Consider the following 27,948-nt stretch of genomic DNA (forward strand, 5'->3'; position numbering starts at 1 on the left):
CCACTTCAAAATAAAGTATGGATTTCAATCAAAGTAAAACCAAACCAGGTCACCAGTCTGTCCTGTTCAGTCCATGTGTATGATGAATGTTCAACTACATGACTGGTTTGCCAGCCAAGTTAAACATGTTGATCTTTCACTAATTAACCAATAAAGTGTCCAAGCAATATCAGAGCTGAATCCAATTTGATTAAGTTGAAGAAAAAGAAAGCATGTTACTATCAGACAAGAGCGAACAAAACAACCAAAGAATACAGCACCAGTTTAAAAAAAAAAAGTGGTTTCTCACATAGCAGACAAAAACATGGCTGACTTCCTGTATGTTCATGACCACAAAGATATGAAGCATGCTAAATTCCCAGCATACAAGTTACAAAAAGTTTTGGGCCAAGCTCTTAAGTGGCTAGGCAATCCCAAGTGTCATTTCGGGAATCAGGAGGAACTGGGACTGAGGACTTTGTTTTCACAATGAAGTGAAACATCACAGCCTGTTACAGTTCTCCACCCCAAAAGACAGGAGACACAACAGAGGAAATTATATCTATGTGCAAATGAAATAAGCAATGCAATACTTTGAAAAGCAACACTTTTCAATGTCAGATCATATTCTCAATCAAAATTACAGGAATTAAAATCACTGTTTGATCAGCTTAACACCTGATGAAATTTTTGCATAAACCTCACACAAACTACTGCCTCATTTATGTGCTTCTCTTTGTAGAGGAAGACATGAGAAGATTCACATTCTTCCATACTTATTTCTGAAGATCACTTTGCATTTCATCAGTCAGTTTTCATCAACTGAAAAGGTTATTTTGCTTCCAAGACTGACTGAATAAACAAACATTTAAACAGATCAGCATTGACTCCCTAAAAATGTGCCGAAACACTGCCAGCATTTACACCCTTAACATTTCGTATTAAAACTTTTCACTCTAAAAGTTCCAGCAGAAGCTACATTGCACTTTTTGATAAAGGGTGTTTGATGACGAGGCAAAGTGGAAACCAGGTAAACACAAGAATTGCTATGTTCAGGAAGTTCAAAGCTTCAATATTACAAATTTACATACTAAGGAAGTACCGGAAAGCATGAAAGCATGTAGGAAGGCAGAACAGTGATGCATGGAGAAGTGGTGCGCTAACAGGCTAAGATGAGTGAGACCCAAAGTCAGTGGAGTGGGCTGTTATGCACCGTCAGACCTGCCAAGCACAATTAGCACCATGTGACCCAGTCAGAGAGAAAGCTCAGTCAGGACAGAAGGGCTGAAGAGTGACTGGCTGAATGGTCACCCATGAGCCTGGGACATTCCTATTGGTAAAGGGCTTGCAGAAGGCATCACCTGCCTTGCAGAGGAATGGCAAGAATTTAACATTGAAGAAAAACAATTATTTAACACTTCGAGGAACAGGAAATTTCATGATATTGAGATCACTTTTTCAGCATCTCAAGGATAGTATCCAGAGTGATACAGAAGACTGCTGCACACTACAAGCAGATATATTGCATTGTACATGTGATACCCAAGTAGTTGTAAACATTTTCTTTAAATTAGACATCAAAATAATGGGGCTACCTAATAAGAGCAAATGCGTGATGTATGCCAATAACTGAAGGTTGGCTGGCATTCTGCTGTTAGGCTCCTGTATGTGGTTTAGGCCAGTCTTTCCCTGCTCCTCAATGACTACTGTCCTGCATGTTTCAGCTGTCTCACTGCTCCAATACACCTGACTCGAATGAATGAGTCTTCATGAAGCCCATCATAGGCCTGAAAACAAGCCATTCATTTGAATCAGACACCTAAACATGCAACGGGGCAGTGGACCTCGTCAAGAAAGATTCGTAAATATGGATTTAGACCACATTAAACCTGAAAATCCATTAATCATTTCAAACCTGGATTATCACTATTTTCCCTTGGTTCTTCTGGTTTGTGAAAATATACAATTAATATAAAAGTTTTATCATAATAGCTATGCCTCTCTCTCTTGGATGAGTCAAGCGGAAAATAGATATAGAGTAGACTCCATCTTTCTTAACTAGGCGATAAATCAATAAAGAAGTGAGTTCGGAGGGCTTAGTGGTTGTTAAGAAAGGTTATTTTTGGTGCATTTGTACGCATAACATAACGATTTACAGGTTTCATTTAGCTCCTAAATCGAGGTCAGGTAATCAATATTAGGTTAAAATAAATTCACTAATAAATAGGAAAAACAGTTTTCCCTCGTCGTCTCATTAATAATCGAGTCGGAGACCAACTTCGTCGTGAGCAGTCACCTGTTGAGCTTCATGCAACAAAGTCTACCATATGAGGAGGAAAGAAGCTCTCAAACAACGCAAAGTCCCAATAGAACGCGAAAAGGTGCCGTAATCACACACTATAACAAATCACGGTTTGTAGTCCAGTGCGGTCGTTTATGTAAACAATTACTTTAAGCTAATTAACGCTAAATGCTTATCCAACTAACCCTGTTGTTCAAAAGGAAGCTAACGGGCTACGGTTAGGTGGCTAACAGCTAGCTCGAAACGCCTAAAGATGTGAGCAATTTCACAACGACGTGAGTTCTTTTTTTTAAAGAAAGTATTTTTAGTTCGTTTGGTCCAGTTCGACATAACTTCAAGCACACAGAGGGGGATGGAAGAAATGCTCGGACGGCTGGGGTTAGCTTTTAGCTCCATTGAGGGAAACAACGGGAGTGATCCACCTGATCCCGCTTCAGACCATCGCTACAGGAGCTGCCTCTTACCGTGCCAGCAACACCCGAGCTCCTTCCAGCCAGTTACATGCAGCAAATGTAGTCCGTCTGAAAGCTTAATAAATCACATCTGCCACTGAAACCAGAGGCAACAAGTGTCCCAGAGAGCGAGTTTTGTCCAGTTTGTGCCCTGCTCTCCTCTAGGAACAATCTCTGGCATACAAACGACGCATTCCACAGGCTGGTTCTCGGCTGAATCCCCACAGGGCTTGCTCCAAATTAAAGGGACACTCACTTGTTTTCTCCCAGTGTGTGTGTGTGTGTGTGTGTGTGTGTGTGTGTGTGTGTGTGTGTGTGTGTGTGTGTGAATCAACTGTTGAGATTTAGCATATCTTTGCTAAATTAATGAAGGAGGGTATGAGGGAATTGTATTGTTATGTGGTTAATGTCAAAAAGAGGCAGTCCAATGTGACTCACTCTGTGGTACCTGCTGAAATATGCCAGGACAACTTTGTTTAATAAGCAAACTATTACAAACTACATTCATATACACCTTGTGACTGCCAGATTGTGGGATTTATAAATATTCAGGACATATTATGGCCTTTGTTTGCCACTGAGCTGAGTAGAAAGGAAACATGTTAGGTAACAACCATGAAATAGTGACATCCATCCGTCCATCTTCTATACCACTTTATCCTCCTGTGCAGGGCAGCAGGGCGCTGGAGCCAACCCCAGCTAACTATGGGTGATGGCAGGGTACACCCTGGGTAGTTCACCAGGTCATCACAGAACAAAAAACCACACATATTTAGATGCACACCTAGGGGCAAATTAGGGTCAACAATTGCCCTTTAACATACATGTTTTTGGATCATGGGAGGAAACCATAGTATTCTGAGGAAACACACACGTGCGAGCATGTGCGCATGGGGAAAAATAATGATATTATACAAAGTACCTAATTGAAACACCCTAGCATCCTCCAATGGCACGAGAATGAGCCAGTGTACCACTAAATAACTCTCACTGAGTGCTAGGCATTTTAGAGGAATGTTGGACTTTCTAATATATTCTTTTTTTTATTTTTAAGATTTTATTGGAAACAACTTGTGGAATTGAAAGGAAACAACACACATAACAATAATAAACTCCTCTTTTTTACTTTTACACTAAGTTCCAGCCATACATATCTGTGTATCTATCTATCGATCTATCTATCTATCTATCTATCTATCTATCTATCTATCTATCTATGTAAGAAGTCAAAATGAAAAAGCATTCAGGAAAGTATCATTTGCAGGCCAAGAGATTTTCCCTCCTGCTGTACCCACTTGAAGCTCTCTGGCACACATACATGGGAGACGTCCCATTCTTATCCACTGGGTTTACAGAGAAATGATGTGTGACTAATAATGTGAGCTGTTCTGTTTTTGTTTATAACTTCCGATGGAAAGTTGAAATTCTCAACCAGCAGGCCATGGCTTATAAAAAGATGCTTGCATTATTACGGTAATGTCAATACACATTTCAGGAGTCAACACAGCTGATCAGGCATCAATCTCTGGTGGGAACGACACAGGGTTTTCCTTTTCGAAACAATCACGAGCTGGTTTGAACATGTGTTGTTGTGTGCTTGAAAAAAAAAGCAGTTTGCAGATCACCTGACAGAGTACGATGCAGTTCCTTCCTTATTTTTAGCATGTGGCTTTGTCTTCATCAACTTGTGCAATTTGATACAAGTGTGAGGAAGTTCACCCAAACAAGAGTTTTTTAAAGTGTGAGAGAATATACAACACCTCAGCACTCATAGCACTAATTCACTATTTTGCTTTTGTACCAGGCCATGCATTGAATATTAATAGATACCTTATCTAATGTTTATATGTTGTTCACAGATGTGGGGATCCAAACACAAAAAAGCATAGCTCTTGAAAAAATAGGTATATTAGTATATGATTTCCATTAGTCCCCATCAAACTTAAAATAATTTAAAACATAAATTGAGATTTTTAATATGACAATGATGATCATTTCCCACTTTTTGATAATGCAAAATAAATAAATAAATAAATAAAGATTGAAAAAGACAGAACTCATGCTTGACATGCTTGACCCTCTTGGCCTGGTCCCAAATCTTAAAAACTGCAGACTTAGAGAGAGTTTGGAACTTTGATAGCGGGTGTTTACATGCAGGATATATTCACTGAAACTTTGATATTGCTTTCTATGAGGACCAAAAAAAAAAACAAATCTTAGTAAAGTGATGCAAAAATTAACAGAATGCTATTTCTGTTGCAGCGTTACTATCTGCACTTATACATGGTAATATGTTTTAATATTAGTCCTCTACTACTGATTTATTTAGTAGTTTTTACTAAACATTTACTGAATAATGCATAATATTGAAAAGGACATTTGCTGAAATAGTTTTTCTTTACAGTTTGCTAAGCCCATTAAAAAAATACAAAGTATGTGTTATCTTTAAACCTATGTATGCAGGTTCCCTATTGCTGTCATTACAGAGCTTGGACAGAAACACAGTGAGGTGACAAAATAGTTTTCACTGAAAATGAAACAGAAAATTAACATCAGCCCTTATGTTCATAACTTTGGATTCAACCTACTATTTTGGTGCCCTGTGCCTCTTGTAGATAACAAACCAAGAGATTGTACATTATTGCAAATCCCCATTAAAATCATATTGTTTAAATTTCGCATTGTTATTTCCTAAGTGCTGCAAATTGAAAAACAATTGTTTGTTTGTTTGTTTGTTTGTTTTACAGAAGCACCCAGTTTTAAATGTCTGTCAGCAGCCATATTGAAGCTGCACTGAAGATGTCTCTACTGGAGTTGAGTTGGAGGAGTTGAAACGCCCTGTCCAGATTTACATCAAAGGATATGTGAAGCTGCAATATTTAAAGACAAAACTGAGGTAACTCATCGTGGTGACACTTTACTTGAAGCAAAAAAAATCAAAGGAAATTTTTAAAAGTTAACAGATGAAGGTTGAGGCACACAGTATCTCCCCCCCCCAAAAAAAAAACAAAAAAAAACAGGCGATGTGGCAGTAGTTGTTTAGCATAAAATTGTGACAATGTAACATGCTTTTTAGTATTATATTTCTATTATTTTAGTAAGAGTTGGAAGTGAACACGATTTTCTTTGTAGCACAAGGGTGTAGAAGAAAAGCCACAATCTCTGTGCCTAATGGTATTTGTTGTAGCTACTCGCCAGCGTATGAAAACAACAACGTGAAAACCGTTTTTGGATATGCTGCATTTCAACTGTATAAAGTAACACAGATCCAAGATCTCTGTTGGTGGAACAAAAAATACGCAGCCTGATGAACCTATGCTCACTTCACTTTATGTAGTGGAAACTTTTGACCTTTTATGGCTTTTGGTTGTGTGTATGTGTGCACAAGTGTGCAAATGTTTGTTTGCTGGAGTGCTTCAGTAAATGGGTGAGTGAGCATGCAGGCTCTAACTTGGGTATAAATAGATGTGCAAGTTTTTATATGAGCGCAGCACTTGTGCACATGTGTGTCAGGCTGAGAACAAGCGTGGGTACATGTACACCTGTGACTGTTGTGCTACTCACTCATGCACTGCAGGCCATGCTTTTTCTGCAGGGTCTTGCTGCACAGTGAGCAGGTGGCACAGCTGGAGAAGGAGCCAGGCACCAAGTGATGCCCATTGCTGCTGGTGCTGCACTCTTTTTCTTTCTCTTTGGCCTCTTTGTCCTTCTCCTTCCCTTTTTCTTTCTGATGCTCTTTTTCTCGGTTCTTACCCTGCACAGGAAGAAGAAAAAGAAACCCACAAAAAGTTTTTCTTGTACACAAAATTGTGAGTTCTGCTTCATTGTGTTGCTTAGTGTACGACTGCATATAACGCTGCACAACCATGTCAGAGGCAGGACATATAATAGGGTTTACATAAGTGGATTAAGGTGTTGTGTGTGCAACATGTACACCAGTGAACTTTTTATCCTTGAGGATTTTGTTTCAGTAACATTAGAAAATATTAAAGAGGCTTGAGATTATAATTAGGTGTCTATAAATGGTGTGAATGAATGCATTCCTAATTACATGGGTTATTTATTTCATTGCAAAGTGAAGACGTGGGACATCTTCCTTTGTTGCAGGCTTACCTTATCCTTGTTGAAAGAGCCAGTCATCCGGTTCCTCAAAGAGCTGAGAGTCCTTTTCACTTTGGTGCCTTTCTCTACCTTTTCTGTGCGATCTTCCTCTTCCTCATTTCTGGTAGAAAACAGCACATTATGACACAAGTCATACAATCAAAGTGAAAAAAATAAAAAAATGAGGTAGTCAAGTTATACTTAGATTTCAGAACTATTAAAATAATAACATTTATTGATAGGATGAACATGAAAATCTTGAAGATGTGTACCTTTGACTTCTTTGTAATCTTAGTCATGATTTGATGATGTTGAGATTGTATTTAAAAACGTATTTTGTTGTTGATAAATTGTTTGTCTAAATTTACATTATATTATTTACAGATTCAAATCATACTTAAAACAAAATTGCAGCAGACGTCACATTAAAAAGGTAATTACTTTCATTTGTGAAGTAGCAGTGTGAAGACAATGACCACATATTTGAATAGTTATATCTAAAAATGGCAAATCACTTCATCAATTTCCCTGAATCTGTCATGGACAGCTGTATGGTCTCAGTGGCAGTAAAGGTTACAGTTAAAGTAATGAGGGAACCAAGGCAAGGGTCGTACTTACTCATTTGAGAGGAACTCGTACCAAGTGACACTCCCTGAGTCCTTGTTGTCTGATTTGTTGTTTCGCTGTTTTGCTCTATTAGACAACAACAGATAAAGTTTGCAAGAACAGGATGTCACTTTAAATGCTCAAGATATGGACCATGAATGTTGTAGAAGGCAAGTTTGACCTGAAAGTGTTTGTTGTTTTTCGGCTGGAGTGAACATAAGTCCTTGTTTTATCAGATTTGAGTTAATCATCACCTGATGACTTTATGACAGTAAAGACAGTCACGGTGCTTCACACATCCTCCTTTCCCATATTAATGATACACTGTGTCAATGAAAAAACAGCCGCATGCAGACACACGTGCCAAAAAAACATGCAACCTCCTAAAAAGCTTGCACACAAAACACGTCTGGGCCCTGATCGCAATCAGGTGCTGCTACTGCAGTGTTTGAATAGCAGCCGCAGCAAGGAGACCTCCCTCTCTTGTTTACTTACCCATGGTACAACTTTAGCTCCTGCAGAACTTTCTGTACCATCAGCCTAAGACAAACAAGACACTGAGACTGAGTGTTGACTGTAAGAGGAGGGAAGAGGACCGGGATGAAGCTCCAGTGAGCTGGGTGTCAAACTGTGATTTAGAAAAGGATCCTCCCATGTCTGCTGTGTCCACACAATCACTGGAGCTCACTTATAACATACCCCCTCCCCCCAGCACTCCTACCACCATCATTTTCACACACACACACACACACACACACACACGGACACACACACACACACACACACACACACACACACACACACACACACACACACACACACACACACACACGCACACACACAGGCTAAGAGGCCATCTAAGGAGCTGAGAGAACGAGCAGTGGGAGTAGGAGGTTGCAGACATATGACATGGAGCAGAAATGTCAAGAGAGAATGGGAAAAGCCCCTCTGTTTTGAAGGAGTGAAGTAGCTGTACCAGACTCTTTCTTTACAACTACAAAAGACTTTCTGATTTTCTAATCGAGAATCATTCACGTAAATAATACCAGAGTCACTTCTTTCCTTTCCAAGCATAATCAAACTTGTGGTGCTATTTAATAAATACACTTCCCGTGGAGAAAATACAAATACTTTATCATATAGTCCAAGCCATCAAAGGCTTTATACCATGGCTAAGTTGCAAATGCAGCTGCAGATGGCATATACTTACATATGGCTTTGGCCTTCATTAGAGTGGAGGTTTTCTTCAGGGTCAAACTCCTCTGCTGTAGTGAAGAAAGACAAACAGTTCAAATATAAAATTGACAAAGTGAAAATCACTTAGACTTAAATGTGCGCTGCTCATAGCAACACAGACCCCCACCTCCTGCTGCCCTGGCAGCCCGTTTGGACGTCTGTACAATTTTTGAAATGTGTGCAGCACGGGAGGATTCATCTGTGGCGAGGATCTCTGAACGGGAGTACAGATGCCGGCCAGAAATGCCACTAACCTAGAAGCAATGAACAATAAACACACAGACATATTTTACCACCAGCATACAGCAAAAGTATTCACTGCACAGAATTAGCTCATAGTGGCAAATCAACTTTTTCATGTAAAATTAGTTGCTTTGATCGGCAAGCTTCTTCTTACAAATATGAGCAAAGTACTTTTGATGTGGTTTTTTTTCATGAATTTAATGTCCACAAACTAATAAAAAGACATTGATTAAAGGCTATATTGAACTGATAGGCTTGTTTCTTCCGTGCGCCAAATGTATAGTTTATTCTGACAAAGTCCCAAATACTTGATCTAACTCAAAGTCGTTATATAATAGCTCCAATAGTTCCCACTCAAAGGGGCATCAGTGATCAGACTGAAGGTGCAAGATTTTACCTGCTCCAAGGTCATCAAACTTAACCTGGTAAACCAGCCCCGCCCACTCTACATCCACATTTGGATTTTGTAGCTAAGGTGGCCACCCCAGCCCCAAAATCCAAATGTGGATGTGGAGTGGGCGGGGCTGGTTTACGAGGCTACATCAACTTTAGATGACCTTAGAAAATGTGTTAATACCACAAACAGCCACTGTAAAATTGTGATGACACAAAAATGTGTGTAAATTTTTAGCTGAATGGCAAATTTAATGTTTCCTATTGGGCTTAGTATATGTGATCTGACTTTGAAACTTTGAGTCTCAACTTGTCCCCAGAGGTCACCAATGCATGCAATATGTGGTCATGGAAAGAATATCTTTATATGCAGCAAGTGAAATAGAAGGGACAGAGAAGACTTGTGAAACCGCTCTCTTCTTTTAGGTTTAAGGCTCCGTCTTTTTTTCTTTTCTTCTCTTTTAGCAGCCATTGGAACTATCAGATAAAGGCTCTATTGACACCTATATGCTTGTAGCATTTTCAACATGAAAGTAACTATCAGTGAGTGAAATGTTTTGGAAGTGTATGCCTTGTATGCACTGAAGGGACTCGCAGATAATTTAAAGAGAACATCCCTGTGGGACTTTCGTCTGATAATACAGCATAAAATTATTATGGGAGTATTTAATGCTTTGTCACAATCCTGACTCTGACTCTTGGACAGTTACCCTGGAAGCGTCCGCCTCGTCTGAAGGACATGCTGCAAAACTGTCTGGGTGCTTCTGGGTGGACTGGAAGAGACTGGCCTGTTGCTCCTCATCATCCTCTCTCTCCCCATCGCTGTCTATGGCCATGGTATCCAGACTCAGGCTAGAAATAAGACATAGGCAACACACACACACACACACACACACACACACACACACACACACACACACACACACACACACACACACACACACTCTAAATTAACTGCTATTAGCTCACCAAAAAACGTACCAAAAAATATATTTTTTATTACTAATGATGCAAAAATCTCTTTCAGTTTGTAAAAAACCTTGATAAAGTATTAAAGGAGAAACTTATTCCAACACTTGTTCATCTTACCGTCTCCCCAGGTTGATGGGAGAAATGGGGACGCCCCAGCTGTGCCTCCGGGACGTTGACATGGATCTGACCAGGATAGGAAAGCTGTCCAGGTCCGGCTCTCCGTCTAAGTCCGAAGTTGGTTCATCCTTTTCATCCCTCATTGCTGGTATCGGTGTGGATGTTTCCATTGATCCTAAGAGTCCGTTCAGATTTATTGTCAAGCTTAGCCCGACTGCAGGGTCCGTGTTGTCACCACTGTCAATGATGCAACCTGGCAGCAATTTTGGGGTGAGCTGAGTGACCACAAAGCTGCTCGGACAATCCTCTAAATGCTGTTGGCATGAATTAAGAGAAGATTTATCGACCTGTGGAGAGTGTGTGTCAGGAGAAGACTCAGCAGGTTGGCTGATGGAGGAACTGTCTGTGTTTGGAGACACTAGATAGTCAACACTTTGTTGGGTTTTGCTGTCTCCCGTTGTGGCGATGACGGGCGCAGCGGTCTGCAAGTGAAGATCCCTTTCCTCAAGGTCTTTGAAGTATTCTGAATCTTTGAGAGAGGGGCTGAAGCCTTGCAGGTCCTCCACACTGCTGCCCACCTCCAGACAGGGGCAGTCGTAGTCACTGACTACTGAGCAGGCGTCCTGTAAGTTAGAGAGAGGTGAGGAGGCAGAAAACACAACACAACAAAAATATACAAATAAGAGCACCACAGTTGTCTGTGTTTGCCCTGTAATGCACCGGATGTATCATGCCAGTGGGCTGCAGTCAGCGGGGATCGGCTCTATTTACCAAGTAAAGTATGACAAATAATATTTTTCATTTGAATGTCAAAAGTCTCAGCGACAGATAAATGTCTGTTTTGTTCAGTTTTTGGGAACACACAAAACATTTGCACTTGAATACAGTTTGTAGTTATTTTTTTCTAATTAATGAAATAAAGAATAACAACTTTTGACTATTTTAAATTGTCTCTCTTAGTTAAGATGTCTTTAATTTTGCACACATATGTTTTTTTCTTCTGTTGTTGTGACACAATAACTGAGTTGTCAATTGGAAATCAAATATCTGTGCACACAACTAATTTCACTGTTTGAGTTAATCAGTCATTGTTGGTAATTTTTTTGCTTTTAACTGCTAGCACCTTTCTTCTCCCAGGACAGCATTCTTCATCAGAACCTGCAGAAATTATACTCCAAAGAAAGTTGTCGATAAACTGATGGCAAAAAGAGGCCGTAACAAAAACACTGAAATAAAGTACCAACATGCAGACTGTTCGTATAAAGGGAGCTCAAGTTTATGTAAAGGAGTACATGCATCAGAGCAGGCTAATGTTGGCTGGAGCTAAAGTTAAACGTTTACATATTGAGCAGTGCAGAGAGCGACAGCAGCCACAACTATTCATGTGTGAACAAAATAAATGAAAACCCAACAGAAATTTATAAGTAACTGGTTTATTTATTTCGTAGTAACAATCTGTTACTATCATTTTACTGGCAGATCTCATTTCACTAAAATATTGCAGACTGTTGTTCTTGCAAGTGTGACAAAACTATAAAGATAATGTCCATATCTATCTGTTTCATTGGAGTTTGCATCCTTCATTGTTGATTTGTTGAAACAAATCTGGTCCAGTAAAGACATACTGAGATATGTAATTTCACCTGGTCGTCACTGGTGCGTCCGAAAAAGGCATCTTCAGTGACCAAAGCAGGAGGTAATGATGAAGACGATCCTTTTCCACTGGTGGTCTGAGGCTGGGTGATAGGAGGCGCACTGCTCTGACTGCATGGCTTGCACTCTGATGCTAAAAAAAAACAAAACAAAACAAAACAAAAAATGCATTTATGAATATTATGAACAACAACCACATGGAGAAAAGGACATTTCTTTTTCTATGACGACGTAAATAACACCTTTTTAATCAACGATCTGTGTATATTGAAGGAATAGTTGTGCTTTGGGATCTACTGAGGTCTCCCACTAAAAGCTGCTTTACATTTCCATTGCATAAACAGATTCCTTGATTCACATGATGCCACAAACCGCCCTCACCACTACCAGTGCTCACTGATTGAGCATTAGCTTCTCTGTCAGTGGTGCAGAGCTGGAGATTATTCCTTCACCGAGCTTTCAGCAACCCCAAAAACCACTCTCCTGTAAATAATATATTGCATGCACTGAAATGTACAGAGCAGAGGCACAATGTGAAGACTGCTTACTTTATATGCAAGGTAAAAGTATGTGTTTAGCATCTCTAGAAATTTATGTTAATACAGTTGTCTATATGTATCTCAATAAGACATGTTGAGGTTTCAGTCAGGAGATACACCACTGAAGAGGCAAGAGCCACACAGCTACAACCAGTTGCATAATCCACATTTCCCAGGGGAACATCTGGCCAGCTTCAGCCCAACCACAAACCTCTGTCCAACTTTAAAATCTATCCTCAAAATCATCATGGTTAATAGAATAGAACAGAAATAAGTAGAAATACTTTTTTAATCCCAGAGTCCAGAGGTAAACTGTTTAAACAGCTGTTTCCCTCAAGCTCCTACACTACACAGTTCTGATATTGATACAGATGCAAAATTATTGGATTTGGGGATTTTTTAGTCAATTAAAGACATTTAAAAAAACAAACATGACTTGAACCACTTGTGGTTTAGACTAACTTGAGAACAAACTCAAGAGAACCCCATGACTAAATGTGGTGTTTAAAATGGACTTACTGGTCGTCCAGTCTCACACTCAGACCACTCAGTCTGCATTTGCTCAGTACGGTTCAGACTGCTGTGGCTATGATGCTTAATCTTATTTCATTATATAAGTTGGTGTAATTACACTTAAACAGGCCCTGAAGATGTGTATTGAACAACAAATAATCTGAAGTGCTACACATTTCTTCTTGATCTGTTCAGTGTCCAACGTCTTTTGTAAATAGACATATTTGAAGGCACAAATGAAGGATGTAAGCATTTTATCAGAAGAGTTATGGAAAATAAATCTTCATTTATTTTCTTTGCAGTTTTATGCAACACAATCGTAACACCACCTATAATAATCACAAAGACCGCATCCAAAATATGCATCCGATTGTTGGCATAAGTAAGGCACAAACCTCAGACATGAAGACACTTGTAACGACTCACTATTATGAAATCAGTAAAGCAATTAGTAGTAGGCATGCTGAGTTTTCTGAGAGGTAATTACTTTTGTTGTACATGGAAACACCTCTGAGGTGTTGAATTCTTGAATTCTTACATAAAAAAATTGGGTTTGCCCAAATTGATCTCTGCACTTATAAATATTGGATTCATAAAGGACTTTATACCCTCAGGAATACATAACGATAATAGATCAGTCTGCATCAACTCCATGAGGATGGTCATTTTAAATCCTTTGGACAGTTAGGACAATATAAACTTCTCAACACTGACATTTTCACCAAAGAAGGTGTCAAAAGAAGATCCAAAAAAAAAGCATTATAATCTATTATTAGCTAAATGCGATTAAATGCATTACAATAACGTGGCTGAATTCATCCCTCAGCGTACAGGATGTAAGCAGAGAAGGTTTGGGAAATTTATCAGATGAACAAGATAAAATGCTCGTGGAGAAAGATGCATTTATTAAAAGTTTGATCCCTGCTATAGATATAATATTGCAGTGAGTTAATCTGAATTACAAAGGATATCTTGGAACAATTGTGAGCCTTTGTCCCTTTATTTCACTTTTTCTCTTAGTATATGTATTCAATAATTCCACCGTTTTACCTGCTGGTGTCACCCTCTGAAATGTGTACCACCTCTGGTTTTGCTTTTCTTTCTCGTCTGTCTGTCTGTCGCAAAAAAACTGTCAAAAAAAAAAAAAAACCTTAAGGAGCTGCTGTAACTCTCTTCAGCTTCAGCTATCTCTTTTGCAATTCGATTAATTCAGTTAAAGACAGGCAATTCAAGGCAAACTGAACAGCTTTTCCCTACAGGAGGATTTCTCCCACCGTTAAATGTATGTACTTGACTTTTAACTATCTCTTGTGTGTGTGTGTGTGTGCGCAGGTATGCACATGCATGCAAGAAGGACCTACATAATTTAAATATATACTTATCTGTGCGCAAACAAGTATATTTTTACACTTCAGAATTAAATTACTGAGTTACATACACTGAAAAAAGAAGAAAAAAAATTCTAACAACTTAATTTAAGTATAACCAGGTGAAGCAGTTTCCTTTGTTCAGTACTCTAATAAGTTGCACAAACGCAGGTGACCAGGGAAGAGGATGTGACGGGTTCTGGGAGCTGGCTTGGCTGTGTGCTGCTCAGAGAGCGTGAAGGATTCCTCTTCTGTCCTGCTTGATCGAAAAGGTCACGATACTTTCATTGAAAGAGTGATAAAAAGTTAACAAGATGGTCCTACTGACATAAAATTACCTCAAGTATTTGTATTGATGACTTCCTCTGAATATCCTTGATGTTTGGCATGAAATAGAAATGTTGATAAAAAAAAAAAAATAGTTTGTTCAGTAAACAATAGCCTTTAGATTGCTGACTAAATAAGCTTGCTTTATAAGAGTGTTCAGTTCCAGCCCTCATGTCGTGGATGTAGTTTCATCAATACTTCTCATTGTCACAGACAAGCTTCTTTCAAGACGTCATACCAAGTCCTATTACACCAAAAGTTAAATCATCCTCACAGGAGAGAGTGCATTGGAGCTCTTCAAGCTGAAATCGCCTAGTTTTAATTCAAACTGACCAAAGTGATGTGTGTGCACCATCGACTGACTCCAGGATAACGGATTCCTTTAACTCATCCTAACTGCGAGAAACAAACAACAGTAACACACACCTGTCTAGTTAAGTCATAAGAAAACCAGCTTTGGCCTGCAACCAAATACTTTATATATATAATATGTTGTGACTTTGAATAATTTTCTTGTTGCTAGATAAAAAAAAAAAAATGTCATTTGAGTGGGAAACTTCAGCTACTGTTGAGCCTCTGAGATGAAATGCAGACTGAGTCCTGCTCCATGTCCCGCTGCAGGCGAGCATCATCTCCTCCCATCTTTAGTGTGATGGCCAGAGATGCTGTTTTATAAACACACAGGCAGACGCAACGTAGGTCTAGTTTTCTATATTACTAAATAAATCACTGAGTGAGGCTGCAGGGGTGGCAGTGTCCCTGCCGCAGGGAGAACTTGTTTGTGTCTAAATCCCGCCCGTCTTAAGTGTAAACTCGAAACAGACTCTTGTCTTGTAGAGCTACTGTGGCCTTTTATGGTTGGCCTCTCATATCTCCTGAGACAAGACCAAGGATGAAACATCAATGTGTCTGAGTGTTCATGCTCAGGTGTGTGTGTATGTGTGTGTGTGTGAGAGAGAGAGAGAGAGAGAGAGAGAGAGAGAGAGAGAGAGAGAGAGAGAGAGAGAGAGAGAGAGAGAGTGAGAGAGGGAGAATGTTTTTTTTTACAGTTTGGCTTCACTTTACAGAGTTGGCTACAAAAGCTACAAGTGAGAAATAAATCACCAAAAGACTTCATCACATCACCAAAGCCTCCCCTGAATGATTACTTTTCACATTCAGTCAGGATTATACTTGAAGTGTTTTAAATCAGGTTTAACAAAGCCTTGTCATCGTCTCACTTTTTAAGTCTTGCTACATGATTCACCCTGCATGGATCTTTGCTTCAGGATACATTAAAGAAAACTGACCAAATCTTTAAAAGTAGCTATAAAAGTTAAATGAACTGCATTATCCTAAACAAATGAACAACCGTGGTTAATCATTTCAAGGAATTAATTATAATTAAGTCGTTGAAGTAGTAGTAAGCTCAAATGTATATAAACAATATTGTAATATAAATAATTCATACATAAATTCAAGAAAAATAGTAATAATAATAATGGTAAATTACAACACAGTTTTCCATATTTTACCATTTATAGCTGCTGTTTTTTTGTTTTTTTTTGTCTGAAAAGGAGTAAATCTGTGACAGGAGGAAGTAAGACAGACTTATGCTCATCACACTCCAAGTATCACAAGAAGAACACTGACAGCATGTGATGAGGCATGGCGGATCTGTTGCACTACAAAGCCAGTGTTTTAGAAAACAAGACAAACTCACCTTCATTTGAAATCATTTTGAAGACAGACAAACTGTTCCCAAACTACACAAAGTAAAAATAAAATCACACGTGCAAGTCTAATAGTCTAAAGTAGTCTCAACTCAGTACTTCAGATATTACTGACTGTTTGCCTGTAGAACAATAGCAATGCTGTGACCATATTTGTGCCTGTATGATTGATGTCTGACGTGAGTTTCCGATCTGTGGCTGAGTGTGCACGGCAGATACTGTGTGTCGGTGAAAAAAGAACAGAGCTTGTTTTGTCTGAGGTTGGAGCGCACATCAAAACAACTGTCCTTTTGCAGATCCCCTTGATCAGAAATACGACCGACTACCGTTTCAACCTGCCGAACTGCATTCACACCAACACATGGTCCCAGACTGAAGGAAAATCGATCGGCCCTGTGGTTTTTCTAATGTAGATATGCTGAATAATGCTCAATAAAAGCATGCAAACCATTAAAAACAAGTGCATCAAACACCAGGCTACAAGACAGCAATGAAGTACAGGATAATGCAGCTTTGAGGCGAGGTCAGTCCAGTTTTTGAAAAAACATTGATGGATTTTTAGAAATACTACATAGAAACTTATTTTGTGGGCGGAAAAAAAAGCAGTTTTGAATTACACTAAGCTCAGAAATGACTGACTGAACTTGGTACTGAAACCTCTACTGAGTCTTTGCAACTGCCATTCACCACAAACCCCAATCAGGTCAAAACAACTTTGTGAAAAGAACTTAACTGTGTTTCTAAGAGGCAAAGTTAAGCCAGGTGTAGCATATCACACTCTTGCAATGTCTTTGGGTTGCATGCATTCTGCAGCCTTTACTGTATTTTTCACGCCGATCAACAAAATCCATCCTGACTACTCAGTCTTAAAATATATCTCATATTCATTCATCTAGAACCAGATTACCTCTCTTGAAGGACCATCTCTTCATCCAGAGCTTGGAGAAGGATGGCCAGGAGTTGTTAAGAGGAGAGTCCGCCATGGAAGCAGCACAGTGAGGAGGCCAGCCGTGAAGTGGAGCTCACTCACACTGGAGCTTTGGCACCCAGCGAGAGGAAGAGAGAGGTGAGAAAAGGGCACTAGGGGAGGGAAAGCAAAGGAGGGAGGGAGGGAGGAGAGTCGAGAAGGAAAGCCAGTGAGTTCATAGCTAAGATCAGCAAGCGGCTGGTTGGGGATTACCTCCAGCGGAAAAAAGGGAGAGAGCATGAAAGCAGAAATGGGGAAAAATGGGGGTGAAGAGGGAGAGAGACGGAAGGTGGCAATAAGATGAAGCAATTTGCTTCCTGAAAACTTGAAATGTACTGAGAATGTTGTTTCAGTGTGAAGCTGCTTCAAGAAATGCACATTTCAGAATTTTGGTTTTACTCTAAGAAGAGTGAAGCAGAAGCAGTTAAAAGCTTTTATAGTCTTTTTAAAGCTTTGTCATGTTGACTCGATGTCAACCATACTAAAGTACTGAGTGTTTAAAAAGTCTTCAATCTTTTCTCAAAACTGAATTCAACACGTCTATAAAGGCTTCTTTAAAGTTAAAGTGGTTTTAAGGAAACTGCACTGAACAGAAAATGAGAAGGAAGTACATGCAATAAAATCAACCCGTGATGATGCATGCAGCTTCTTTCCTGCTATGACTCACAGGACAACAAACATGAGTTTCTTTTTTAATGCAAAAGATCATGTGACATTTCCAAAAAATGTTGCAGAAATTGTGCAGAACAGTGATAACTGCAAGAAAAGACACGATTCATCTATGTGCTGCAGCTCAGAGACACAGCCTGACGATTCCTCGGACTGTGGAGCTTCTTAATTTGCTCCAGTGTAACTACGGATTACTCTCAAGTCCAGCTCACTGCACATTAAGTGGAAAACCTTCCTTACTTTCCCACAGACAGGGAAGCGGAGAACTGGCACAGTGAGGGCAAGTGGAAATATCTGAAGAGAAAATGCACAGAGCAGGACCCAAAGTTACATAACAACTGAAAACTTTACTCACAGTGAGTGGCAGATGACAGGCGGCAGCGTCCAAATCCTTTGTTAAAAACAAAACAAAACAAAACAAAATAAAACAAAATAAAACAAAACACAACAAAACAAAACAAAACAAAACAAAACAAAACAAAACAAGAAAAAGCAAGACTTTTTAAAGGAGAGGAGAACAAAGTGAACTGCAGGTTTCAGTGTTTACAGTAAAAAGGTCTTGGTCCTCAGTGTGAGCGTAGACGCTGCAGCACCCACAGGCTCTGAAGCTGCTTCCTCTTTTTTATATTCTGTGGAGCTGACAGTGAAGTGCAGCTGACTGGCCCACACATAATTTCACACATCACTGCTGCTTCGAAACATGTTGTGACAGTTTGCTCTTTCACTGGTAACACAGCAGCATCTCTCCACGAGACTATGGACTGTTGACAGCAAAGCACTGGTTTCTGACTTTGTAAAAACATTACTCTATAAACACAAATAAATGCAGAGGTCTTGTATCTCTGACTGGATTTCCCTGCAGACGTGCATGCATGCATCGGTGTGATACTGTTACATGACTTACCCAGGATTCTTTTGCTTTGAAAGATCTTAAGCTTTTAGTTTCTCTCCACAGCCTCAAACAATTGGGGTGAGGAATCGTGTTTTATTCAAAGTCTTATTGAGACTGCTAAGTCAGTGTGCTCACTTGAGAAAAATAAGCCCCTCTATAAACTAGGGCAAAACTTAAAAACATATTTATTGTCATGAACGTCAGCGTGTGGCCAGTGCACAGCTGGCTGTGGTTCCACCACAGAGTGATTATCTAGTTCGAGACCTAAAAATGTTTTTCTATTTTACTGATCGGTGGCATAAACACAGAGAAAAACAAACAGAACAGCACACGTCATTTAGTTCAACGTCAATAAATACAGATGCAGAAGTTGATGCCAATCCACAGAGCGCACAGTATGATCTACATCATTTGTGCAGTTTCAGTCTAAATCTTATCGAACGACATGTCACCTTTCACAGGGTGGGAGGGTCAATTTATTCACAATATGAAAAATTACTTTACAGATCGATTTAGCTGAATTGACTTTGTGGTGGATGTTATCTTTTTTTTTTCTTTGTCTTTCCTGTGAAGGCGCCATGAGGCAAAGTGCTCAGATGATGTTTCATCGTCTTTCTTGAATTCATCTCCTTTGCTTGCCTTAAGTCTAGTTCCAGAGAGCACATTATCCCAAACCACACACACACACACACACACACACACACACACACACACACACACACACACACACACACACACACACACACACACAGCGGCTGAAAATGTGTGATAAGATGAGGAGGAAATTCAGAAAGGCAACAGGCTGTTACCTGAGAAAAGTGAGTGAAGCCGGCAGATCCTCAGCTAGAGGATTGAAACTGTCGCACCGGCTTCACTTTTGGCTGTTCACTTTATAACTTTTAATTTGGTTCCAAACAATGAATGTTAAATTGAAAATTACTTCAAATCTATTCTGTTCATTAGGAGTTTTTCATAAACAAAAAAAGTAAGAACCATAAACATGACGAATACAATTAGGCTGAAATCTGACGAGTTGTCATTCTTTCTACAAATTAAGAAATATCTACTTAGTGTCATATTCTCCGACCAAGTCTTCACCCTCCTCTAATAGTCTTCCTCCTTTGTGTGTGTGTGTGTGTGTGTGTGTGTTTATGTTCTGACTTCAGGTGTGGAATCAGCCGTGCAGGTGCAGGACAGCTAGTGGACTGCAGCAGCCAAGCTTCATACGCGGAGCTTGGATTCTTCTACCATCGAGATCCTGGACACACAAGCATTTGCAATTTGCTGTATTTTTGCAAACCTCCCTGACCATTTCCCCCGGTCTGCGGCCATCCTTACCAGACACCAGCTCCACTCTGCGTTCACTTCTTCATACCTTCGCTGCAACCAAACCCTGTGGAGGTTAGATTCGACCGCTCAGCACATCCCCAGATCAAGCTCCACTCACTGTTCCCAGCTAATAATGAAAACTGTTTCTGAAAGTTCTGAAATATTCAGGTCACAGTTTGTGTGTTTGGGTTCTGCACTTGGGCTCAGGCCCTCAGTGAAGGACACCCCCGCTCCTCTCACACTCAGCCTTTTCAATTAATGTTTCAGCTGTTTCAAGTGGAAATAATTCCCAGTACTATTATTCTTTTTTTTTTTTATGTGATCTTCTGTGAAATTTCAAATATTTTGTGTGAAAAATGCGATGGTGGCACGATACAATGTTTTCTGGCTTCAGACCACAGTTAAAACATGCAACAAGACATATTCTCCAATAATTTTATTCATAATTTTAATATAAACAGTAATTATTGAATAATTTACACACAGCAAGATTTTCATTTTCATATCATTGCAACATTTTCTTTACATGTCACTACTTGGCTCTCCTTTGAAAACATAGAAAAAATAAATTGTCAAGCGTTCATTTCATCATGGCACATTTTTGATCCTGTACAATATGCATGTAATTCTGTGTGTGTGGGTGTGTGTGGGTGTGTGTGTGTGTGTGTGTGTGTGTGTGTGTGTGTGTGTGTGTGTGTGTGTGTGTGTATTCAACATGTTGATATTAGTGATACATAAAGATAATGGCACATTTGGATCCAGTGTGAGGGATGAAGCGATCTGTGGGTTGCAGATTTTCGGAGGGTTCGACTGTACATACACACATAAACTCCTGCTGTCTGCACACACACCACCGTCTTTAACACAATGTATACACAACATATCCCAAAATTAATACATCAGCATATTCATCGGCAATAAAATGACAATAAAGAGGTATCCTGCAAGACTACACACAGCATTCTGGGGACCACCTATGTGCACCGAGGAGAGACTTGAAGACACAGAAGAAGAGGAGGAGGAGGAGGAGGAGGAGGAGGAGGAGGAGCAGCAATCGGACAAAGAAAGTCATGGTATGGACTTCAACCGAGGACGACGACAGACTCAACTCCACCATTTCAAACAACACACAGCACAGGGAACATGATAGAGACAAATATAAGGTGTTATCATATAAACTGGAGCAGACCACTGGACCGACAGACAACTCTTTAAAGTAACGAAGAGGCTGCTTTTTCCTCCGATTTGTTATCTTGCCAACAGGGTCAACGCACCTAAAAAGCCTCATGTATAACAAAGTGTGAACAGCTCATCACTAAACTGACAAGCGGTGCTTAATGCATTCTCAGCCGAGGTGTTTCATTTGTACACTCAGTCTGTTTGAAGGAACAGCAGGTGGTTTGGGACATGTGCTCATTGCTGAATGAGAAACAAAAGGATTGAAGGATTTTCATGTCTTTTTAATAAAAGACAGATGGTTCCATGACACACTGTTGGAGTTTAACCAATATGAAAGGTTTTTTTATGTCGGTTTTTACATGGACTAAAGAATTCAAACATCCCAGAGGATTTAAATATAGGTGATTTAGGTGTAAACTTTGATTGTGGATGAGAACTGTCGCAGCCCAATACTCACTTCTATCTTCTAATGTATCTCTTAGATGAACCACGTGTCCCAAAGTGTTGTGCTATCCCTTTAACACCTCCAGCTTTACAGTCTGAACTCGACGACACATGCTCAATAAAAGCATCCGTTTTAGCTTATTCAGGATTTTATCACTCGAGTTTTCTCTTCTTTAGGAAGATGTGCAGTGGTCTTGTCCAGTTTTTCACATGAAAATAAAAACATCTGAAAATTACACATACGAATCCTGTCAGAATTCAATATTTTACGACTAGCATTTGTGATCCATGATGCATCTGCGACAGAAGAAAGGCTTTATGGCTGACATGCTGCTGTGACTGGGCGGGATGGTTCAGATGAGTGGCATCTGCAGCCAACATTCAGAACATGCATCGGATTAAGAGCAGGGTGGGTTTGAGAAAACTGTTCAGGCCACCAACTGTTTCGACAGGGTTTAAGCCCTCAGACAGGAGTTGTGCTGCTTTTGCTAAATACTTTAATAGACAGAACTCTGCTCTTTCTGTGTAGTGGGTTGTGTCATGAAAAAAAGAATATCTTTGCAAATTTAGAAAAAGTTATATACACATTGATAACAATGTCAAATTCATAATGTACAAGAGTAGTAAAACTTTACAGTCAGAAAATGTAATTGTACTTGTACTCCCTACTTGGCTAAAAAAACAAACAAAAAAAAAAAGGAAAAAAATCAACATCTCTAAATGTAATACTTTTTTTCTTTGAAACAAAACCATAGTACATACAATGCTTTGTTCTCACCCTGTGTTGCATTATGAGCATGCTCCGTCCAACAAGAGTTCAACAAAGCTTCCCTACAATCAAGTGCTTTCGTTTTTTTTTTAGGGGCCCAACAAAATCAAAATCTGCTATGTACAGTAAAGAGCTTATAATCATCAGTTCATCTTCTTAACAAAAATAGCAACAAATGAATGCATCTCAATGGGAAATCCCAAAGTGCAATGCAAACACTCGTTAATAATTACTTAAAAACGTTCTCTCTTTTTTGCATGTGCTTTGGGGCATCACTGTCATAAATAGAGGAGAAGCGAACTCGATATGCATCAAATCAAATCATAAAGATATCCACCGGTATAGATATTTAATTTTTCATGCACACAGCAAGCCAGGTCTTAGCAGAGTACAGACTATATATATATATATATATATATATATATATATATATATATATATATATATATATATATATATATATACATATATATATATATAGTACAAATACTTCCAGTCCAAATTACAGTATTTTGTCAATAAGCAGTCAGATTGTTGCACTGCAGTTACAACTCTAGAGAAAACTGAATAATAAAACAACATAATTCATGCGTTGTCAACTCAATGATTTGTGGAAACAGGACAGTCAGGGGCAGAGGACCGGGGGGGAGGGGGGGGGGCTGTTAGTCTGAGCAAGGCACTATGGGTCGGGGCCCTGTCTGCTTTGCCACCCCTGACCTGCAACGCTCCCATCACACCACTAGAGGGCAGTCCAAACCACACCAAGTCCAAACCAGTAAGCGAGAGAAAGCGACAGGAGGACTCCTTGATTATCTTTGAAGGGGCAGAACTTGGTGAAGAGGGTGATTGGGTTTTTGTAGGTGAAAACGTGCCCCTCATCATCTCCATTTTGCTTTATACAAACACGCTGAGAACTTCAGTCAGAGTGGATAAAAGATAGGTTTCTCTTCTTTCTCCTCCTCCTCTTCATCCTCCAACCACCAAGCATCAGGCCGCCTCCCTGAGACAAAAAATTACAATCTAGTTTTCATGTCAGTATATAGTTCTTATGGCACACAGGATTGTCCCAGTCCAGCTTATTTTTTTTTTCCTTTGCAGAGGGGGTGGGAGGAAAGATCCTCCTCTTTAAAACTTTTGAACCAGTCCAGACATCTGCATCCCGATCAGCCACGACAGACCCAATGCATGGCGTCAACGTTGAAAATAAAGGTCATCTCTCTTGATATTCACAGTAGAAAAAATATACATTAAAAAAAAAACAAACAAAAATTAACACAGGCAAACAGACGACGACTGAAGGAGACACGTGACTTGAACATTAACTGTTTTGAGTACAAGCAGACTGATGAAGACGAGGAGCCTCCACCTCCTCCGGGCTCCAGTGTGGTCTGGATGTGGTCTGAGCAGGAGGTCCATGACCAAGCTGTGGCTGCATGTAGGCGATCACAGATATGCATCAAGTCACAAGAATTTCAACTCATGATATAATGCTACATCTCCAGATATCAGTAGAGCCACTGCTCCGTACAGAAAAGGAGGGTTGGTGTAAGGAAACATACAATAAAGCTACACAGCTTCTTCCAGAGCCCTGGGGGGGGGGGGGGGGGGGGGGCTCTCATGAATAGTTACATGAACTGTATTGATAATTTAAAGGAGACTGTCCAAAAGGCTGATTTTGAAAGGGTATGAGTTGAAATATTGCTTCTAAGCTCCCCATTGATATTCATCAATTACATGCAAAGTTGAAGCATCTGGATAGAAAACCGATGAAATCTGCTTCTGAAATATTCACATATTGTCAAAGTCTACAAGAGTCCCCCCCTCCGATGCAAGGAGAGAAAAGTACGAAAACCAGGAGGTGTGGGTTCCAATCAGTATGGCAGGAGAGGGGAGGAAGTCACCAGCTATGTAGGTAATGTGCAATAAAGTGATATCTGAAATTATGGGATAGTGACTAAGTGATGGGGATGACTTAGGCTCTTTAGACTGATTCGTCCATATGCACTGAGGTAGACTCTGGCCAAACAAAGATAACAACAACTGCTAACTAAGTAACTAACTTACTAAAACGAGCACTCCTGCTGCTCACCGCCGCTCCATCTGCACAACAGCAAACTAGGCCTTTATACACAGCTCCGCTCTCATAAAACCTCAAAAATGCTCAACCACAAAGCTAACCGTGTTCTTCTACACAATGACACTGATCATATTAAAATAAATATCTGGTATTTCAAATGCATGGGCACCATCTTAATTGAAAATTGCATATGCGTGTGAACACCACCACAAGAAAGCAACCGAGGGCGAAGGTGAGATGCGTCCCGCTCCCAAACTACCGACTAATCCTGACTAGTCTCTTCTAGGCATCTGGTGTTTTTTTTTTTTTTTCCATGATTAAAAAACAAATGAACTAACAACTAGATTGATAGCTTACAGATCATGAGGGTAGATTTAGGGACACAGAGTGGATTTGGGACACAACTCACCTTCAGTATTTTTCTGTCATGTACACACTACTAACAGGCATTTGTTTTTTTTTCCCCATATATTTTTTTTCCAAAGTATGCCACAGATAATTTACAAAGTACAAAAAAACGAAGACTGTAACTAATCAGGATCGTTTGCTAAAATCTAGATCATAACTTCAGATGCTTCTGAGAACCAACAGCACAGACTCTGCTGGCAAATCCACAGTGTCACCACTAAAGCACTGGATGAACAGTGGAGTCCAAAACTGACACCGGCCACAAGCTACAGAACATATCTACCAGGAGAAGGAAAAAAAAAAAACCTGCCCCAAATTCTGCACACACAGAAAGTAGATGTAGCTCAGATTTCTTTGCCTCTTCGTTGGCATGTGAGCTGATACAGAGACAGCACGGCGGGCTGTGTGTTATTGTGTTATTCTAGCCAATGTAATTAGCCTGGAAGTGGCTCTGGGTTTGAGAAGGCACTGGTAACATGTGGAGGCAGCTTCTCTGCTTTCTCTGACTTGATTATGTGGATTCTTGTTATTGACAGTAAGCTGCCAAAACTTTGGCTTTTATATAAGTGCTGAATGCTTTTCTGTTTGATTGGCAATCACACTGGTCCAACCCAAGTTCCCCAAAATAAAAGCATTGAGAAAAAAAGGTGTTGGTCTGCACTGGCAAGCTGACTGACTGACTGAAGTGGAAGGAGACCTCGCTGACTATAGCTGCTGTGGAACACTGATGGCCTTTGGGCTCTGAGCAAAAGGTCAGACTGGTCTGCGTGGAGGACGCCCAGTCTTCTGGTAGCTCTGTGTGAGAGTACAGCTGACTGGAATGCTTCTGACTCGCAGCAGAAGGGACAGACGTGAGAAAATGCAACAAATTTCATTGTGAGGAAATTACTCAATATACCGGATCTGTCTGACACTGGATCTCTAAAAACATACAAAAAAAAAAAACAATTTTTTTCTCAGTGTGGTAAGTATCGGGACGATATCAGCTCTGCCGGCAGGCAGGCGAAAACAGGAGCATGAGGGAACGAAGAGTTCCAGAGAAATCCTGGAATGTCAGCCCTGAGTGAACAAGCTGTGGCACACTGTGTCCTGACTGCTTAACTGCATGTGATAGTAGAGAAAATAACATAATTAACAATCAACTCAAAGTTCATCTTGCTCTCACAGATACACTGAAGGACAGGGAGAGGCTCGGGGGCAGACAGAGACCAACCGCCCCCCTCCTCTTTACCTGCTGTCGACTCTGAAAAGAGCTGGAACTTTCCATATTTCTCTCTGGCCCACCCGCCACAACACGTGGAAATTTCCACCAGGCTAATTTTGAGCAGTGATTTCAGCAGCCAATGGGAAGCCTCAGTCAGCCTGAGGAGGGTGAGAGTGCAGTCGTAGTAGTAATAGTAATAGTAGTAGTGTGTGTGGTGCAGAGCAAACCCAACAGAGCGACGACAGGCTGCAGTGAGAGTGTGCATTCAATCCATCCTTCCATCAGACGGGGACCCTGAACTGAGACATACACAAGGCCGGGCCAACAAAAAGATCTCCATCCGTCTGCCTCTGTATGAGATTTGTTATTTATTCACACCCTGCCACGATCCCTGCAGCACCAGATCAACCAAGAAGCTGTTTCTGCTAAGCTGACAGAAGCGGCACACTCTCCAACAACGGTGAAGAGAGACGGACGTCCAGCATATGAAAAACACACCGAACATGTAATAAACCTGCCATGACGGACACATGCAGACCCCAACTTCAGAGCATCCCGACCAGAGACTGAAAGCAGACAAACAGACAAATATACATCAGGTGCATTTTGACCTAGAAAGACCTCGATCCCCATTTATAAAGCTTTTTTTGTTGTTGGATATACTGTTTTTATTTGTGTGTCTGTGTGTGTGTGTATGTGTGTTTTTTTTTACTCGTAGCTGTAGTGACGTTGATCACTCTCAGCAGAAAAAAATGTCTGTCCACAAAAAAAAAAACAAAAAAAAAAAAAACACATTTTTGCAGTGAATTTACTGGAGGGAGGCTAGAGGCCTAAGACACAGAGAGCACTGATGGTAGATTAGTGTGATTTCTGGGGTTATAAAAATAAGAAAATAATCCCCCCACAAAAAAAAAGAAAAAAAAAAAACCCTCACAAAAAAAAAAAAAAATACTAGCAAAGCTTCTGATGAAAAATATTACAAATATGAACTATTTACAAAAACATCAATGTCATATATTATATATAAAACATTGGTAGAGGAATACCAATATTCCATATATATTATATATATTACATATATTTTTATATATTTCTATACCCACTAAAATATATCAAAGCAGCAGCTATTGGTCAGTCTGAGGAACTCTTTTGTCTAATTCTTAACTGTTTAAATATCCTTCAGCCATATAGTGAGGACACAGAAATAAAACAACAAGAAAAAAAAAAGAAAAGAGAAAAATAGAGTATAAAGCAAATAAATTAAAACTATTCACCAAACACCCGATGAATCTGTGTATATTTTGGAATTCTGCAGAACCAAAACAAAAAAGAAAAACAAAACGACAACAACAAAAAAATCCTCTAGGAATAGATGTTTGTTCTACGATCAAGTCTTTGCAAGTCATCCCACTGATTAAGTCATTGTTCAAAATGAAATTAGTGTAAGCGCTGATAGACACTTCTCTTTGTTTATAGGCCACATATAAAAAGGCCACTA

At 39.8% G+C, this 27,948-nt stretch overlaps 1 protein-coding gene and 1 long non-coding RNA gene across 5 annotated transcripts in view; both read right to left on the reverse strand.

Annotated features, from left to right (window-relative positions):
- The window catches only part of arhgef18b (rho/rac guanine nucleotide exchange factor (GEF) 18b), a 44,292-nt gene extending 25,631 nt beyond the window's left edge, over positions 1–18,661 (reverse strand). For 2 of the 4 annotated variants that reach the window (XM_030083352.1, XM_030083351.1), the window contains exons 1-9: positions 17,420–17,527; positions 12,045–12,187; positions 10,402–11,024; positions 10,023–10,164; positions 8,804–8,930; positions 8,651–8,705; positions 7,453–7,527; positions 6,847–6,955; positions 6,298–6,487 (exon numbers count right to left, since the gene is read on the reverse strand). In XM_030083352.1, coding sequence (XP_029939212.1) covers positions 6,298–6,487; positions 6,847–6,955; positions 7,453–7,527; positions 8,651–8,705; positions 8,804–8,930; positions 10,023–10,164; positions 10,402–11,024; positions 12,045–12,187; positions 17,420–17,495 — 1,540 coding nt within the window. In that variant the 5' untranslated portion in view covers positions 17,496–17,527. Of the gene's footprint in view, positions 1–6,297; positions 6,488–6,846; positions 6,956–7,452; positions 7,528–8,650; positions 8,706–8,803; positions 8,931–10,022; positions 10,165–10,401; positions 11,025–12,044; positions 12,188–16,502; positions 16,605–17,419; positions 17,528–18,503 lie in introns of those variants that run through there. The other 2 variants (XM_030083354.1, XM_030083353.1) reach the window with 2 other exon arrangements.
- Positions 18,662–20,967: 2,306 nt separating this feature from the next.
- On the reverse strand, positions 20,968–27,219 carry LOC115381762 (uncharacterized). Its single transcript, XR_003930445.1, has 2 exons — positions 23,227–27,219; positions 20,968–23,156 (listed from the first exon to the last, which is right to left on the reverse strand). It is a non-coding gene; the product is annotated as an uncharacterized LOC115381762 (long non-coding RNA).
- Positions 27,220–27,948: the final 729 nt, after the last annotated feature.

This window comes from Salarias fasciatus, chromosome 23 (genome assembly GCF_902148845.1).
Source record: "Salarias fasciatus chromosome 23, fSalaFa1.1, whole genome shotgun sequence".
Taxonomy (NCBI): Eukaryota; Metazoa; Chordata; class Actinopteri; order Blenniiformes; family Blenniidae; genus Salarias; species Salarias fasciatus.